A 20,074-nucleotide genomic window follows, 5' to 3' on the forward strand; every position below is an offset into this window, starting at 1 on the left:
CCTAATCAGATATAAATCCATCAAAACATAGTTTTCACATTTAGAAATTTAATTTGTGTGTGTCTCATATTTTCCATGTCTCTCCTTAACCTGTTCATGCTTTGCTCTACTCCTTGGACATATGGAATATAGTTACAGTAATTGTTTTAATGCCCTTGTCTACTAATTCTATCATCTGCATCACCTGGTATCTTTTCCAATTATTGTCATTTTCCTCATAATAGGTCATATTTTCTGCTTCTTTCCATGCTTGCTAACATGTGTTTGGTTTACCCTGTTAAGTGCTGGATATTCTTCCATTCCTTTAAATAGTCTTGAGCTTTATGCAGTTAAGATGCAGTTAAGTTACTTGGCAATAGTTTGATCCTTCAGACTTGCTTTTTAAGTTTCATTTGGTAGGACCAGGGCAGCCTTTAGTCTAGGGCTTATGTTACCTCACTACTGAGGCAATGCCTTTCTGAGTACTACAACCAACATCCAGTAGAGTAAAAGGTTTTTTCCCTGTGGCTGGTGAGAACATGAACTATTCCTGGCGCTGTGTGAACTTCCAAGTGTTGTTCTGCCTGCTCCTTTCTGGTGGTTCTTTCCCTGTCCTCGGTTAGTATCATAAGCATGAAATTAATGCTCAGCTTAAGACCTGAAGGGGATCCTCTGCAAGTCTCTAAAGCCTCTATGTCCAGCTTGTTCCCCTCCAGTTCTCTCCCCTGAAAATCCTAGCCTCCCCAAATTCACAACTCTGCTCCCTCAATTCAGGGAGACCACTGGTGTCTACCTGGGTTACTTCTCCCTGTATTGCAACCTGGAAACTGGCTCCGGGCAGTAAACTGGTCAAAGGGATCACCTTGTTTCTATTCTCTTGGGAGTCACTGTTCAATGTCCAATGTCTGTTTTACATATTCTGTAGAGTTGTTTAAATTCAAGGTGTTTAAGTGGATTCTGTCCCTGTGTTTGTTTTCAAGTTAATGCTATAAATAATCAAAAAGAAAAAAGCCTGTAACTTGAGATGCTTATAATCTAGCATGGAAAAGACTCACCTCTCCTGACAGTGGAAAATTTTCCAACAGAAACAGAACCCCATTTTCCTAACCGCAATGCTGAATGGAATAAATTCATTTCGAATGCCATTATGACTACCAAGCCAAAAAAATTTCTTAAGAAAAGATTTCTTAAATTTGGATTTACTGTAAACAAATCCTACTCACTTACTGTCCCAAGTGGTAATTACAACACATGTCTACCTCACCCTCTGTAATTCTCTCTACATGGCAGTTCTGTCAGATGCTGCAGGAGGAATGCCGTAGCCTTAGGCTTTCCCATTTGCACAGATGTTTCTAGTTTCCCAACAACACAATATGATGTCCAGAGGATAAAATGACTGTGAGGAGCCTTGCCAAACATAAGGCTTTACACTGCAAAGTGGTGTGACAAGAAGCAAACTGCTTTCCAAGGAGCACTTTGCTGCACAGAAAAGAGTTCTAAATTATTTCTGCAAGTAAGAGAAGCCCCATAATCTGGCATTTGATGATCCTCCTGTACCAAGGTGGGAATGAACTTTCCAGGGAAATCTTTCTTTTAACAAAGACAAATGACAGCAAAAATCTGAGGTAACATCTGTAGGTAGATTCAAAGAGAAGGTCAGAAAAAGTTGATTTTCTTCCACAATCAGTTTCAAATGTCCCACCTGGACATTTCCTATATGCACATCAACTTAACCACTGATGTAAGCTGGGCCCTCATATTATTTTATAGAAGGTGAATGGTAACAATCAATGTCAAGAAGGTGCCAGAAGCTCCAAAGCATTTAGGAATCTTCTTGGCTTTCCCTACAATTTTCAGTTGTCCAACAACTTACCATTTCTACTCACAAACGTCTGCTTTCTAGAACCGGGGTAGGGAGTGTACTGGGTGTGGGGGAAATGTCTTGTCAGGCAAGTAAGGCCAGATTGAGATCCAACCAGGAAGTACCCAAAGGTTGTCTTCAGGGTCTCTGAGTCTCACATGACCTTCAAATTCCTTCTTCATTCCCCCTCTCCTCTCCTTCAAGACCTAACTTCCTCCCCCCGCACCCCCACCTCCTGATCCAGCTATCTCCCAGACAGCTCTCCATGCTCTATACCAGGGTTACTCAAAGTATCGTCTGTTACCAGTTCACAAAAAGAGAAGAAGAAATTGAGGGTAAGCATTTGGAAACTTTTACAGTAATTGATAGAGTAATTTTAAATCAGTTGAATGTAACAACAAAATACTAGGGCTTGTATTTTGCACTTTTCTTTTTCTAGTACTTTATTTTTATTTTACAAAAGTAACTATCTATATGGAAGGATATACCATGTTCTTGTATTAGAAGAATCAATATTGTCAAAATGACTATACTACCCAAGGCAATCTATAGATTCACTGCAATCCCTATCAAATTACCAATGGCATTTTTCACATAACTAGAAAAAAAATTCTAAAATTTAAATGGAAACACAAAAGACCCCAAAAAGACAAAGCAATCCTGAGAAAGAAAATTAGAGCTGGAGGAAATCAGACTCCCTGACTTCAGACTATACTACAAAGCTACAGTAATCAAAACAGTATGGTGCTGGTACAAAAACAGAAATATAGATCTATGGAACAGGATAGAAAGCCCATAAATAAATTCACGCACCTGTGGTCAACTAATCTATGACAAAGGAGGCAAGAATATACAATGGAGAAAAGACAGCCTCTTCAATAAGTGGTGCTGGGAAAACTGGACAGCTACATGTAAAAAAATGAAATTAGAACACTCCCTAACACCATACACAGAAATAAACTTGAAATGGATCAAAGACCTAAATGTAAGGCCAACACTATGAAACAGAGGAAAACATAAGCAGAACACTCTTTGACATAAATCACAGCAATATCTCTTTTGATCCACCTCCTAGAGTAATGAAAATAAAAATAAAAATAAACATATGGACCTAATTAAACTTAAAAGCTTCCACACAGCAAAGGAAACCATAAACAAAACGACAACCCTCAGAATGGGAGAAAGTATTTGCAAGCAACTGACTAGGGATTAATCTCCAAAATATACAAACAGCTTATGCAGCTCTATGTCAAAAAAACCAACAACCCAATCCATGTGGAAAAAAGGAAACCCTCCTACACTGTTGGTGGGAATGTAAATTGGTAAAACATTATGGAGAACAGTATGGAGGTTCCTTAAAAAACTAAAAGTAGAACCATATGATCCAGCAGTCCCACTCCTGGGCATATATCCGGAGAAAACCATAATTTGAAAAGATACATGCACCCCAATGTTCATAGCAGCTCTATTTACAAAAGCCAAGACATGGAAGCAACCTAAATGTCCATCTACAGATGAATGGATAAAGATGTGGTATATATATATATATACAATGGAATATTACTCAGCCATAAAAAAGAGTGAAATAATGCCATTTGCAGCAACATGGATGGACCCAGAGATTATCATACTAAGTGAAGTAAGTCAGATGGAGAAAGACAAATATCATGATATCGCTTACATGAGGAATCTAAAAAAATGATACAAATGAACTTATTTACAAAACAGAAATAGATTACCAGATTACCAAAACTTATGATTACCAGGGAGGAGGGGAGGAGGGATAAATTAGGAGATTGGGACTGACATATACACACTACTATATATAAAACAGATAACTAATAACAACCTACTGTATAGCACAGGGAACTCTACTCAATACTCTGTAATGACCTATATGGGAAAAGAATCTAAAAAAAGAGTGAATAGGGACTTTCCTGGTGGTCCAGTGGTTAAGACTCCGTGTTCCCAATGCAGGGGGCCCAGGTTCGATCCCTGGTCAGGGAACTAGATCCCGCATGCCGCAACAAAGATCCCACACACAGCAAAGATCCCCAGTGCAGACAAATAAATAAATAAATATTTAAATGTTAAAAAAATAAAAAAGAGTGTATATATGTATATGTATAACTGATTCACTTTGCTGTACAGCAGAAACTAACACAACACTGTAAATCAACTATACTCTAATAAAAATAAAAATAAAGTAACTATCTATAACAATTTGGAAATTATAAAAGGAAAAGAAACCTGGTGCTTCACCATAGATAATTTGAGAAGCACTGCTCTACATGTTTCCCTTTCATCAAAACTAGTGCCAATGTCCAAGAGTACCTATGAAAGAGGAAATGAATACAGGCTGGAGGGGGAGAGGTCAGCTGCTCCCACATCAGGAGACAGCCTGTGACCCATGTGGCCACAGGTTCTGCATTGAGTTTTGGCTTCAGGAACTGCTGCTTGGTCTGATTTAAAATAAAGTAGCATAATACCATTTCACAGATTTCTGCTGTTTCAAACACTAAGCTCTAAAATTGGATAAAATCTAGATAATAAAGCCCCATACATTGCCCAAATGAAGTCTCAAGTCATCACTTGAGAATTTAACCTGGACATACATATTTGAGAAAGAAAGAAAAAAAAAATAACCTAAAGGCCCAACAAGAGTAAACAGCTAAGCAAAGCAAGCTGTTTACAAGAGTAAACAACTTGTAAGCTGTTTACAAAGCAAGCTGTTTACAAGAGTAAACAGCTAAGCAAAGCAATCAATACCTGGTACAGCAGCTGGACTGAATACCACCAGGTAGACAGCAAACTGAACAGGATGAAAACTACACAGAAACTTAGAAATGTGTGTAAAATAATACATCTCTATTAATTGTAGCAATGTTTATAATGGTAAAAAAAAAATAGAAAATGTATATTAAACAAAGGCCCATCAGTAGAGAAAAGGCTGAACGATGTAGACAATGCCTTTGCTTCAAAGACTGAGTTAGATCTCTCCTCACTGTCCTGAAGGGATTTCACAGCATTCTGAAAAGGAAAAAAGCAAGATGCAAAGAAGTATTTGTATGTAGTGTCCCAAGTTTTTTAAATGGGGGAAAAAAGGTCTATCTGTGTATATACCAGAGGTGAGGTATTATTTTAAATGATTATTAGAGGCTGGAAGAAGGTATGAAGGCTACCCTCTGGTTGTTAAGATTAGCTACTTGGTGTCTGGGTGGAAGGATCAAGAAAAAATGGGATCAAACTTTGAAGGCCTCCTTCAAAGTTTCCATAACTTTTAATACAAGATGGTCTGCTGTTTAAAATTTTATATATGAGCATATGTGTACATATCTATCTCTAGCTCTCTATCAAGACCTGTAAAAGAACAGTCACCAAAGATGTGGTTATCTAGGGCGGAGAGGGGGGATTCCTAGTGATTTTTATTTTCTTCCTTGTATGTTTTTCTTTTGTTTGAATGTTTACAATAACCAGCTATTATTTATATAATAAGAAAAAAACAGCAAAGCTACAACATACACACATCTTAGATGCTTTCCTCATTTCCCACCTCTAACCCATATATTTCCCTCAAGTCAGGTCCCTTCCTCCCAGGCCCCTCCACACCAAGTTAGTTCTGACTCTCATTGTTCCTAATAACTCCTGTTAGGCCCCTTGCCTCAGTCTCTCCCCTCTCCAGTCAGTCCTCCACACGGAAGCCAGAGTGACCTTTCAAGAATGCCTATCTGTCCATGATACTTCCCTGCCTGACCCTCTTCTAGGGCTGCTTAATGCCCCAGGCAACAATTCTCAACGGGAGTTACACTCAGTAATCTTCAACACTGCATTTTACAACCTTGTCCACCTCCCCCTGCTCTTCCACTGCATGACTTGCAGCTCCTGGCTTACCCCCGTCCTTTCATTCTTCCCTGCCTACCCCCCCCACCTGCCCATCAACTCATTCAACACCCAAACATCGTTCCCCACTGCAACCACTTCAGCACCTCTCCTCCTGTCTTCCCAGAGTACTCAGTGCTCTGTACACACTTTGTGATAGCCTTGAAATCATTCTTTTTAACGAATTTGTTTTCTCTCTCTCCCTATGAGCCATGGGAGGGCAGGAATATATATATCCTCAACATCTTTAGTGAATGAATGAATGAAATGAATGAATAAATGAACTTGTAAAAGCAGAACCCAAAATAGTAACTATAAGTGCATGTTAACCATGTAAAAGGTCCGTATAAACACTGAAAAGGGGCTGAAAGTCCAGTTATAAAATACATGAGTCACGGGGATATAATGTACAGAATGGTGACGATAGTTAATAGTGCTGTATTGCATATTTGAAAGTTGCTAAGAAAGCAGATCTTAAAAGTTCTCATCACATGAAAAAAGTTTTGTTAACTATGTATGGTGATGGGTATTGACTTATTGTGATCATTTCTCAATATACACAAAATTCAAATCATCTGGGACTTCCCTGGTGGCGCAGTTGTTAAGAGTCCGCCTGCCAATGCAGGGGACACGGGTTCGAGCCCTGGTCTGCAAAGATCCCACATGCCATGGAGCAACTAAGCCCATGCACCACAACGATTGAGCCTACGCTCTAGAGCCCGCGAGCCACAACTACTGGAGCCCGTGTGCCACAACTACTGAAGCCTGCGTGCCTAGAGGGCGTGCTCCGCAGCAAGGGAAGCCACCACAGTGAGAAGCCGCGCACCACAACAAAGAGTAGCCCTCGCTCGCCGCAACTAGAGAAAGCCCGCATGCAGCAACGAAGACCCAACGCAGCCAAAAATAAATAAATAAATAAAAATAAATTTATAAAAAAATTCAAATCATTTATGTTGTACACCTGAACCTAAATACAGTGTTATATATCAATTACATCACAAAGAAATAAATTAAAATGTCAAAAAAAGAAAAAAGAATGAGAGGTAAACATTTTGAAGTTCATTTTTTCCTTTTCCAGTAGAGTGGATTCAGCTACTTTTTAAATTACTACCAGTAATTCACCCAACAAATAATTTATATTCAAATTACCAAAAGTTATTTACAGTTTAAATCCCTATAAAATGAAACAGAAAAGTCCAAAAGAAAGCCATTTTCCCCTTTTTAAATAAAATAAGAAATTCAGAAAAAAATAAAAAAAGGAAGAAATTCAGTACTCCTCAACACCATGCCAACTCTAGAAACAGCATCTCTCCCCCATAAAACATGGCCCAGCTGTGTGGTTACTTACTGGAGTTCAGGAGGATCATGGCCTTGACACAGAGATACTCTTTGTGTTGGAGTTTTAACTCGCGAAACCTTGAAGTCGTTGCCAGGAGCATGTCAAAGATTTCCAGAATTCCTTCTACACATTTCCCTTCATCCCTACAAAAGTCCATTTAGAAATGTAAGGAACATACAGCTTCCGGTAACCATCGAAAGCAATAAGGAGTATTTTCTTTTTAATCTCAAGTTTCATCTTGTACACCCTTTAACTATAACAAGATAGTAATGAGACCACATCGATAAATGTGAAATTACTAGAATTATTTTTATATAAGAAAGACAGGGCATTACCTAGAAGTCCATAAAGCAAATATTTGAATATATATACTCTTTAGGCAACAGTGTGCACTGGAAGTACATTTTCCTCCTACCTATTCACCAAATGTTTTCTTAAAGGAATACCATTTCTGCTCATTATTTTTGATCTAAACTATGTCAGCCAACCAGCCCTCAATATGACACATATTACTAAAATGATACTGTCCATGTTCTCATCAAAAAACTCTGAAGTATTAATGAGGAAAGACTGAACATTACAGAAGCAAATATCCCAAGAAGAAATATTACTTTATATCTAGGGCTTAACTCTCACATCCTGGTGGTCAACTAGAAACTGGTGGGGCAACTAAGAGACATTTAAATGCAGTTTGAAGAAAAGCTAATATGACATACAAAGAAATCACAATTACAGAAGATAGATTAGAATCAGGAAAGGAAGGTAGAAATGGAGACATGGTAATTTTGATGTGCCAAAGATTATTTTTAAGCAAAAGTTTTAGACAAACTTTGGACCATGTAATCGAGATTCTTTTGAGCACTCCTTACGGAAATGAATGTTTAAGCATACTTTTGAAGTAAATTACTTGAACTGTACCTAGAAAATACCAGCTTCAATTCACTCCAGCCAGACACACATTATTCCACCTCATTGCTCCCAAAACAACTTCCATTATCATCAGTCATAGAGCTACTGGAAGTCCTTGACAAGCAAGCAGTTAGATGATTTTGTCACGAAACATTCATTTGCTTCTAAAAGCCTGCAGTACACAGCAAAGGGCAGCTATGGTAGCCATGAGTTTCCGCAAGTTTCATTTTCAGTCTCTGTAGCAGTCCCTGAAGGGGACCTGAGATCTTCAAAGAACTGGCTGGTCCCTCCTTCTCCCAACCCCAAGCCAGGACATTTCCAGTGATGGTAGTAGTTGGAGAAAGGGCCTCTGTAGAGTTCAAATGAACTGACACCAGTGGGTACTACCAATCCTGCTAAAGCCTTTCCTACTTGATGCTCTGCTTGGATGGCCGCTTACCAGGATCCTGCAGTCCACAGCGTTCACACCCCCGCAAGCTCACTATACAAAGCTACAAGTATGCAAGCTGCACACACTGGCAAACAAGCATGGTAAGTTTGGAAACCAGTTTAGACTTTCTGAAAGTGCACCGGTTAAGTGATAAAATGTCAGTGCCCCCTAGAAGTCGCTCCTAAGGGAAAGGCCACCTTGGAGAATCAGAACCCTGGGCAAAGGGTTCCAAAATCTATAGGAAAGCCCCAGCCCTCCATATGCCATCCGCCCACCTCCCCTGCTCTGGACTTTCCCAGGCAGCCTGCTGCTAGTGTCCAGTAAGGACATGCATGCCCTGCACATAGCAGAGGCACAAGAAATACTTATTCACTTATTCACTTGAATGCCTCTCAAGCCAATCATCAAATCACTTGGCCTAGGACAATTAATTATTGGAAACTGTAATTGGTGGGTTTAAGGACATCTGATACTGAGAAAAGCTAGTTTTAAAATATCTCTGGGGGCAAAAACAAAAAATCCAACAAGTCCTGCATTGACAATTTAATAGTCTGGCTCTTTACTGTTTGTTTGGTTTTTTTTTTTTTTTTTTTTTGCGGTACACGAGCCTCTCACTGTTGTGGCCTCTCCAGTTGCGGAGCACAGGCTCCGGACGTGCAGGCTCAGCGGCCATGGCTCACGGGCCCAGCTGCTCCACGGCATGTGGGATCTTCCTGGACCGGGGCACGAACCCGTGTCCCCTGCATCGGCAGGCAGACTCTCAACCACTGCGCCACCAGGGAAGCCCTGGCTCTTTACTCTTTTGTGAGACTCAGAGGTGGGGTCACGGGCACACGTGTGCATGCACACACATGCATGCATGCACACACACACAGGCACGCACACACACACACACACACATGCACACGCACCTCCCCAAGTAATATGATAAGGGGACTCATTTGAAATCAATCCTATTTTGCAGAAGCTGCCACCTGTGCCTAAAAACACGTCTCTAAATACTGAAGTTAGCACCATTTCCTCATCGAAATACATACCATTTAAAATGTAAATTCATATTTCAAAAATGGAGGTAGAGGGACTTCCCTGGTGGTCCAGTGGGTAAGACAAGGGGCCCGGATTCCATCCCTGGTCAGGGGAACTAGATCCCGCATGCCACAACTAAGAGTCCGCATACCGCAACTAAGACCCGGTGCAGCCAAAATAAATAACTAAATTTTTTTTTTTAATGGAGGTAGAGTTTATATTGTAGGGTATCTTAGGCCTTGATAAATGCTGCAGCTCAAAGTAATCAGAACATATGTACCGCATGGAAAAAGTGAATTTCTCAACCAGTTGTAAAGAGCTAGGTCTGATTGCTTTCTCCAGCAGGTGTGAGAGCCAACCATCTCATTCAAGGGGTGGCAAGGTTAGAATATTTTTATTCACTTCACAGGCTGTAGAAAACAAATACATTTCTAGAAAATAAATGAGAAATAAAGGGGCAATAAGGTACAATATCTTATAAAGGACACCCTAATAGAGTTCTACTTTAAAATGAGTTATACAGAACAGAGTGAGGAAGGACTTTACAATCAACGAGACCTGTTTCATTTATTCTGTAAGTAACTATGATTGACACTGAATTACGAGTAAGAAATTAGGACAGGTTTAAAAGATCTGAATTCAACCTAGTGGGTATATGAGTTGGATGTTAAAATACTGAAACAATGTATCAATCAAACCAAACTACTCATGGAAATTTACTTTTACACTCCATTTCCCCATAAACCAGTGCTAAATAAAAATAAAAGTAGTAGTTCCATGTGGACTATCTTATATTTGATAACCACTCCCTTTATAAAAGAAAAATATTCTGTTTGATACCAAGGACAACGTGTTGAAAGAGTGGGCTTCCCTTTGGGGTTCACTGTTTTGTACTGACATATATATATCTGCTGGCAGCACACATGTGGCTAATGGACCACAGTTTGTCTATCTTTGTGTGGGTGGCAATAGGGTTGGGAGAGCTTAGCACATGCGAAGGACTTAAATATTGGACTCAGGTGAAATGATCTGAGTACAAAAAGGAAATACAAATTCAGAAGCGAAAATTCTGTCAGTCTCTTGAAGAAAATTCAATATACAAATACCTGAGGTGAATGCAAACTCAGTACATTTACACTTGTGAGTCCACAGAACTCCATCAACATCCACTTCCTCTGACTTTTTAATAACATTTGACAGTTTCCTATTGATGCTAAGGACACATAATGTCTTAGCATATATGATTTTTTGAGCAAGTAGAAGTGCAGATTCTGTGGTAGATCTTCACATGAATTGGGATTCTAGTGATTACTAAAAGAACTACCTTGTTAGAAATAAGCTGAGATACCCGGATTTTCCTCTCATCCTCAGTAGGTTCAAGTTTTCTCGCTGCAGAAGCCTCAACAAGAATAAAGGGAAACAAATTATAGTCTCAGTCTCCACAAATAAATAGGCTAATTTAATTGTATTCACTGCTTACATGGTCATACCACCACTTAAAGGAACTCTGACAGGACAATCTACCAAAAGACAATTATTTTCATGTAGTGTGAAAATTATTTTTTCACTTTGCAAAAAAGATTCACAATAGAACACTTTTATGGTGCATGACCCCTGACTTTTGGAATAAGTCACATTTTGAACATTTGTGAATAAGCAACTCCTCCAGAAACATACCCATTACATTAAAATGTATTTATCTGTATAATAGATGCACTAAGAGTCTTGGACTTGAAATTCTATACAGAGTGCTCAAATCAAGTAGGGACTGCAACAAAAAATAACCACTAGTAGGCACTCCAAAAAAATGCCTGTTCAATGTGAATGCATTTACAATTCCCAAGAACTCCTCTTTTATCCTCAAATATACTCAATTTCTACGTTGTAAAAAATAAGACATCCAAATATTTATAAAGTAATGTGAGTCTATTAAAATAACATATAAGAAAAATTACTTTTTTTTTCTTCTATTACTTAACCAACAGGTAAGCCTAAAATTTATCTGGGATTGGTGTCAATTTACAGTAATTTATATACACACGGGAGTTAAAGAACCCGCACAAAGAGGTAAGTTAGTTGTACTAAAAACCAGGAATGAAACAGTCACTGAAAATAAACACTAAATGTGGCATCAATTTAGAAATCAAGACAAAAAATAAAATAACCCAGTCCCAAAGTCTGCAAATTTATTGGTTCACCAAAGGATAGAACTTCTTCCTAGCACTAACTTCTAGGGAATTTTATGTGTATATTTGTGTGTGTGTGTGCCTTTATTTAAATGCCAAGTGGAATATAATGAGTGACTGAATGAATGAATGAGACTGATGGCTTGGCTGGGTGCTTGGCCTTGCAGCCTGCCTTGCAACATGGTACCCTGAGATGAGAGAAGGAGGAGCAGGTTTCTGAGGTGCACAGAGAGTAAAACAGAGTTGTTCTAAGATAAAAGAATAAAGTAGAAAGTTACTTTGCCTTTTGGCCTCCTCCTCTTTCCTCTTCCAGTTCTCTATCCCGCTGGGAGGCATGTACTGTTGTAGGTAAGAGTGTGAACTTCACAGCCGGCCCCTGTGCCCAGCTCCATCACTTGCTAACTGCAGGTAAGTTACCTACCTCCTGTTTCCATATCTGAAGGACAGGGATAATAATGGTGCTTACCCATAAAGGGCTGTTGTGAAGATGAAATGACTTAACACATATCAGTGCTTAAGATGGTGCCTGGAAGCCAATAAGTTAGCTATTTTGATTGCTACTGAAGGGTCTGGGCTTCCAGAACCTCCCTCTGGGCTTGCTCCTACTGGAGCCACAGTCCACGCTCCAGTTCTTCCCAATGGCCCTGTTCTCCACCAACACACCTCTGTTACTTAGAACAGTGTTCTTTGTCAATGCTGTCATCCATGACAACAGACAGAATGGGTGCTAATTCCCTGGGCTATTACTTTTCATCTGAGTAAGGTGTGCATGGGGATCTTCTGATGATCTAAAGAGGCAATGCCAAGGGGCAGATCCTTTCCATTCATAACACTAGGTATCCTTCTTTGTGCACAGAGTCAAATGTGACTGAATATTCAACACTAGCACTTTTTTCAATATAAGGACTGTGGAAATCAATTTCCATGAAGATTTTCAAACTGTTCAAATTTACCCCAAGAAAGCATTCTACTTTTCTCCTAAAAAGCCTGAGTGTTGTACATTCCAGCTTTCCCTCCATGAACAGCTCACCTAAGTCAATTAAAAATTGGCTCCTTTTCTGCACCATCTTTAAAAGAAAATTAAATGCAACCAAGTTATCACATTAACACTATCATTCCCCAGTTTCCGTTAACTTTCATCTGGTTTTAATAACCATTCCTTCCACGGCTATTGCCAAAAATGCTATATGGTACATGTAGTTAGAGTGAGTTAAAGCATGTTAAAATAAACTTGGTAGATTTGTAAGAATTTCATCACCTGTCCAAATAGCTGGAGATGTCCCTACCAGTGGAAAAAACAGCAGGACAGCTTAAAATTGCAACCTGAAAATGGAGTTTTTTAGTGCAGAAAAGTCTAAGTTGACGTGTACCCTTAGTGGCCACATACCCTGCAGGACACAGGCCCCTGTTGTGGTCTGGCCAGTGAATGCTGCCACACTGAAACAATAGATAAGAATGAGTCTCAGGACACTTCATCATTGTGCCCATACTGTCCTTCTTGGGTTCTTGACCCAGTGAAGGAACTCATGACATTATCCTCCTCTTACCTGCCCTCCCAGGAGTAAGGTTTTAATTGCAGAACCCAGGACTTTGTTCCCACTTCACTCAGCGCCTCACTCAAACCAGTCGGAGAAGAAACACAAAGTATTTTTTTCTCACCTGTCCAGAACGAGGTCTGGAGCAAAGATGAGCTTGCCGGGGTGGTCGATGGAGCGCCACATCAGCCCCACCATGAGCACCTCCAACCAGCAGCTCTCCAAGAGCCGCACTTGGTCGTACAGGCTGAGCTCCACGAAGCCTGGGGAAAGCAAGAGGCCGTGAGCACACCCCACCCTCCTCCTCAGCTCCCCCCGTTCCATAAAAACAGAAGAGCAAGTTTTGAAAAGCTAAGAAAACACAAAGCATACAGGGTGGAAAAGTCAATATTTTAAAGACATTGCTAAATACTGACAAGTGAGAAAATCTTGAACTCAAAGTGAGTACTCACTCTTTTCTAGTCTCAAACCCCTCATTCAGAATTTCTAAAGGACTGTCACCTGGGCTTATACAGCTCCCCAGACAGTTGCTAGGGAAGAACAGAAAGCTGGCACTGACCTTTGTTGGTTATATATCCTAAGAATCCCTCTTCAGTACTGAGAAAGACAGAGCTCAGCTGCCAGTGAGGGGCTGCCAATCTGGCCCAGCCCATCACTGGGCCCAGGAGGAGTGGAGGGATGGGACAGTGGGGGGTGGCGGATGGGAGGCTTGCAGAGAGAGCAGGGCCAACTCCTGCAGAAAGTCAGAGCTCCAGCTGAAAGAGTTTCTTCAATTGCTTAACATTTCCCATCTAGCGTTAGAATCATTCTTCTGAGTAGGTGTGCTGTCTCTAAGCTACTCTACGCTGAAGAGGATAGGTAACAACTGGAACAGGACCCTAAGGGAGGTGAGCACTTCAGAAGCAGAGATCACCGGTGCTTCCTCCATAAGCCACCATAAGAGGAGGAGGCAGTATAATATAAATATAGTAAATATAAACAAATGGCCTTGGAGTGCAATGCATCCTGCTTAGAACCCTGCTTGGCCTCATCCCAGCTAGTTAATCTCCTATTAAGTCTTTGTTTTCTTACAGGAAAAATGGGGGCAACAAGGCCTATCTCTGAGAATTTCCTACAGCTAGGATCTCTCAACATCCTCACTTCACAGATGAGGAAACTATGGCACAGAGAACACACATGGTTCAAATCTTTGAACAATTATAACACAAATCTGCACAAAGGAGAATATAATAGAGTAATGAATGGAAAGATGGATAAATCCTTTCCAAAGCCACATCCTACACTCAGTTCCGGTTCCTGATATGTGTACACATTTCAATCTCACCCACAGTTATAGACAATAAGCCTACCCAAAGGAGATCAAGCTTTTCATACTTGTAGATATTCAACAAAACCAAGGCTAGGTGATATTCCAATTTTTTTTTTTGGTTTAGACAATGACTATATTAGCTGAGAAAGGGGGGAAAAAATCCCACAGCTTCAGACTATGCCTAAGCTTTCTGAAAATTTTCCAAAATACCAGGCTTGAAGAGGGACTAATGCAGCTTAAAAGTTTGGTTTTGTTTTGGCATAAAGAAGCTGCACAGCTCTCAGGAGTAATTAATTTCACCACTACTCTCCACGTGGGATCTTGAAAACTACGCTTGGAATACACATAGAGCAAAAGCTAGAGGAAATTGTGTCAGTATTGTCTCCTATGGGGAAGAGCTGAGAAAAAAACAGCATTCTGGCAAAGGTGAAGATGCTAGACTATCAAAACCAAAGTGGAAAACCCGAAAATTCTCAGAAAGCTCAGAAGCAAACAAATGACCCCTATGGATACTATTACCTGAGGCTCTTACACCCAGCTGCTCTTCACCCAGCTTCATGCCCCCTTCTCAATCTTTAAAATGTGCTTAATGCAGTTGCTGACCTCCAGGCCATGGAAATTGTCCCTAGTGGCTTAGAACTTGGAGAGAGACCTCATTTCTTAGACAAATGTATAGCTGTACATGGAGAAGCCCTTCCAGGGGAATGGTGGGTTGCTGTCATTCTATGTTAGAATCCTTGATTCATTCTTTCACAGAAATACCAATTCAAATAATAATTAGATGGTGACAATGCAGTATATGTTACAAACTGGTCTTGGAAAGTGGACACATTATAGGATAGAAAATGAATGTTCTAAACGACAATTTACGAATAACCAAACCCATTTTTAACTCTATCAAGTTAAAAAGCATTCCAGGTTTATTGATGATTCATGTTACTTCTACAGCTGATTTACTCTATTTATCCATATATATGTACATACTACTGATTCTTTCTCTATTGGAACAAAATTTTACAATTCCTATTTTGCATCTGAGAAACGTTTCACTTTCATACTGATCATACTGAGCCCCACCCCTCCTCCCAAGGTGAGAAGTCCACAGCCAAGAGATGGGTTAAGGTGGAGCCCAGATCCCTTCCTTTTAGACCATGTTCCAGGTCCCAGGACCCTAGAATTTCCTGCCTAAATGGCCTCATATCCACTTCCAGAGCCTGGGTGGGTCTCTTCCCTGGGTCCATCGTCCCAGACCAGATCTAGGCATGAGATGTGGCCAACAGGATAGTGTGTCTGTAGGAGATATGGACAGGTAGAATGGAGTGTGTGCAAGGTGGTGTGGGACGGATCCAGGAGTGGGAAAAGAAGGCAGAGAGTCAGGAAGAGAAGGGGTCCGCCATATACAACTCTTTCTGCACTGCCATGTCTGGTACAGAACTCAGAGGAATTCAAGAATTCTAAACTGGAACCTGGCCTTCCAGGACGTGTTGAAGGCGTACATGTCAAAATAGGAAGAAAGAACATATTTCATTTAAAGGTTATAAATCAAGCTCTCAAACTGCTAAATACCCAAGACACAATGTGGACCTCCATTTTGTATTCTTGCCCCATAAATGTCAAAGGCGGCCCTTTCCACAAATAAATTTAAAGCTAAGACCCAGCAAGCCCTACCCGGAATTTTCTTGGCCCAGCCGATCATGTGTACCAGTTCCTTGTCAGCCAGCTTGGTCAGGGACATCATCATGGAGGCCTCAGTGAAGGGTGTGCTGGGGCGGCTCACGAGCACATGGGGCGGCTCGGCCTCGAGGAGTGTGAACACCAGCTGCTCTGGGCTCAGGGCACTCAGCAGCAGCTCCTTCACGCGGGTCACATGTCCACCATTTTTCTTGGCTTTGCTCAGGCAGTGCAGCTGCTCATCAGAATTTCTCTGCCTTCGAACTATGCGGTACCCACACCTTTCTCTTCGGGAGCCTAAAGCAGAGAGCAGATGATAACACACTGCTTTCCCGTCTCTTCTCCAACCCAGCAGTCAAGTTCCCCAAGTCACCAGGGTAAAAATGAAGCAATGATATCACTGGAAGACCTGAGTCTATTCACAGAATGTGCCTTAGAACAGGAGCCTGACTTTTATTTCTGGAGCCTGTGGGGCACGTACTAAAGATTATTATATTTGTGACTGACTGTACTGGCAAAATCAGTAATGACTTTTTAGGGACAATAGCCCAAATGATCTTTAGGTTTCCATTTCAAGGTCATCTATTCCATTTCTAAATCTAAATCCATTTCTCTTTTAAAGAGTGCTGGTATACCTCAGTTTCCAAACCATGAAATTAGGAATCTTCTTCAGGCAGAAGATAAGGAAAAGTTAGGAACTGAATACAAATAATGCACTTTTAATAATACATCCTTAAATTCTTTTGCGTGTGTGTGTGTGTTTGTGTGTGCCTGTGTACTCTTTTTACATACTTAACACAAATAAGTTTATTTCAAACAATAAAGTAATTGAAAAAATCTGGAAAATATAGACAAGCACAAATTTTGGCTTAAAGTCAGTTTTCTCTTAATGCTTTTATACTTTTCCATATTTTGTACACAACTTTAGAACATACATAATGTATGTATATATGTGTGCATATATATATAATTGTATAACCTCCCTTTTCTTTATTAAAAATGTATCATTTTATAACAATTAAAAAATCTATATAGCATTCTGTTCTATGAGTATAGCACCACTTATTTAAAGTGTCCCCTGTTGATGGAACTCTAGGTTGGTTCCAATTTCTTTGCTACTATATTACACATTACAATGAAAATGCATCTTTGTACCTGTATCCAATTACTCCTTTATAATAAACAGAAAGAAGTTGCTGAACCAAGTTGCTCATTTAAATTAAAATTTAAAATTTTGATACGTATTGATAGATTGCCCTTCAAAACTATTTTAAAATTTATAATCTAAATAATACTTTAAGGGCTACCTATTTTCTTATAACACCGTTGGACATTAAAAATCATTTTTAATCTTTGCTAATCTGGCAAGTGACTAAACAACCTCATTTTACTTTGTATTTTTTCAATTACTAGCAAGGTTGACTAAAATGTTTGCCCTTCATTTTCTCTTACTTGTATATTGCCTATTTGCTTCTTTTGCTCTTTATCTCCTTAATTACCTACAAAGGCTCTTTATATAGGAATGATAACTTTTGTTGTATTCAATATTTGTCTTAGTTGTTAATATATCTTTTAACTCTGCTCATGGTGTCTTCTGCCATAAGAAGATTTAGTTCATAGTCACATCTCTCTTTTTGTTTCACATAAAGATTACACAAATATTCTCCTATATCTTTTTTAAACACTTTTGTGGTTCAAACCTATTTGAAATTTTATGTTTCTATTATGTCATATTGATATTTCATGTTATGATTTTCCAAATGGATGTACAACTTTCCACATACCATTTATTAAATAAGCTTTTCTCATTGATTTTTATAAAATGCCTTGTCATTTAATAAATAATTGTGTATAAAAGTATCTTCTTCCAGATTTTGTACTCTTTTTCATAGATCTATTTTTCTATTCCTGTGCTGGTACCAAAACTTTTCAGTTACTGTAAGTTCATATAGCAGAACACAATGGGATAATGTCTTTAAGAAAGAAGCTTTCAGGCTTCCCTGGTGGCTCAGTGGTTAAGAATCCACCTGCCAATGCAGGGGACACGGGTTCAAGCCCTAGTCCGGGAAGATCCCACGTGCCGCAGAGCAACTAAGCCCGTGCGCCACAACTACTGGGCCTGCACTCTAGAGCCCATGAGCCACAACTACTGAAGCCCATGTGCCTAGAGCCCGTGCTCCACAACAAGAAAAGCCACCACAATGAGAAGCCCAGGCACCGCAACGAAGAGTAGCCCCCGCTCGCCACAACTAGAGAAAGCCCGCGCGCAGCAACAAAGACCCAACTATCCAAAAATAAATTACTTAAAATAAATAAATTAAAAAAAAAAAAGAAAGAAGCTTTCAATTCAGAATTACATTCCCAGCTAACCTATCATTCAAGAGTGAGGATAAATTAAAGGCATTTTCAGTTTAAAAAGATTGGGAACATATATCACTCACAGCCCCTTTGAAATAAATACTGTGTTCTTTGGGATGGAGAAAAATGAACCTGAAGGAAGCAAAGAAAGTCAAGAAGCAGTGGTAAGAAAATAAACTGGTAAATATGTGAGTAAATCTGAAAAACACTGAATAAAATAATAATAATTTTTCAAGGTACAGAAACAAGATAGAACCAAAATACCAGACAATAACATATAAGATGAGAGAGGAATAATTTTGACTAGAACATTCGAAAAATTTTTATTTAGGAAGAGAGACATCTATTAGAGAGAGTGGCTTGATTCTAAAATTAATCAGGAATGCATGCTAAAAATAGAAATAGTGTCACTAAAAGAATTAAAACAGAATGTATGATTTCCAAACTGGCAGAAGAGAAAAAAGAAACCAGGAAAATATGATCAACTCCAAAAAGGAAAAAAAGTAGAAAATATGTGATGAATTTTTTTTTAAAGCACAAAATAAGATGATAGAAATGAACCCAAATACTAACAATCACAATAAACATAAACAGACTAAATTAATCAATTAAGAGCAACTCTGAGATCAGACATATTTTTTAATCTAGACATAGACTGGTTATAAGGAATACATCTAACATGCAGAAAAACTGAAAGTAAAGGGGTAGAAAAAGATACAACAGGCAAAAATTAACCAAATAGATTGGAGTTACTATCAATATCAGACAAAAAAACTTTAAGGCAAAAATCATTATTAAGGTCTCATTAAGTAGATTATAAAAGGAAGGTAAATAACTCTAAGCTCATATACATCAAAACAACAACAAGAGGGCTTCCCTGGTGGCGCAGTGGTTGCGTGTCCGCCTGCCGATGCAGGGGAACCGGGTTCGCGCCCTGGTCTGGGAGGATCCCACATGCCGCGGAGCTGCTGGGCCCGTGAGCCATGGCCGCTGGGCCTGCGCGTCCGGAGCCTGTGCTCCGCGACGGGAGGGGCCACAGCAGGGGGAGGCCCGCATACCACAAAAAAAAAAAAAAAAAAAAAAAAAAAACAAGAAAACACAGCCTACAAACAAAACACCAAAAAGTGATTGAAAGAAAAAGAGAAATTGACAAATACACTATTATCAATATAATGGGATGTTTTAATGTATCTCTCTCAGCAACTAACAAAATAGATGGGGAAAAAGAATACAGAACATTTGAACTGCACAATTAAGAAAGTTGAGCTATAAAAACTCATGGAATTTGCAAAAATTATCACGACAAGTCATTAATAAAACTTTAACTAAAACTGATATCATATAGATCATATTCTCTGACCACAATAAAAATAGAAATCAGTAACAAAAATATAACTTCCAGGGCTTCCCTGGTGGCGCAGTGGTTGAGAGTCCGCCTGCTGATGCAGGGGAAACGGGTTCGTGCCCCAGTCCGGGAAGATCCCACATGCCGCGGAGCGGCTAGGCCCGTGAGCCATGGCCACTGAGCCTGCGCATCCGGAGCCTGTGCTCTGCAATGGGAGAGGCCACAACAGTGAGAGGCCCGCGTACCG

The 20,074-nt window shown here is 39.7% G+C and overlaps 1 protein-coding gene across 1 annotated transcript in view; it reads right to left on the reverse strand.

The window, feature by feature from the left end:
* Positions 1 to 20,074, reverse strand: part of ESR2 (estrogen receptor 2) — a 69,108-nt gene that overhangs the window by 18,216 nt on the left and 30,818 nt on the right. Inside the window, exons 6-9 of the mRNA XM_024133516.3 lie at positions 16,122 to 16,421; positions 13,269 to 13,407; positions 10,748 to 10,822; positions 7,068 to 7,201 (exon numbers count right to left, since the gene is read on the reverse strand). Coding sequence (XP_023989284.1) covers positions 7,068 to 7,201; positions 10,748 to 10,822; positions 13,269 to 13,407; positions 16,122 to 16,421 — 648 coding nt within the window. The remainder of the gene's footprint in view (positions 1 to 7,067; positions 7,202 to 10,747; positions 10,823 to 13,268; positions 13,408 to 16,121; positions 16,422 to 20,074) is intronic.

Source organism: Physeter macrocephalus, chromosome 11 (assembly GCF_002837175.3).
Source record: "Physeter macrocephalus isolate SW-GA chromosome 11, ASM283717v5, whole genome shotgun sequence".
NCBI lineage: Eukaryota > Metazoa > Chordata > Mammalia > Artiodactyla > Physeteridae > Physeter > Physeter macrocephalus.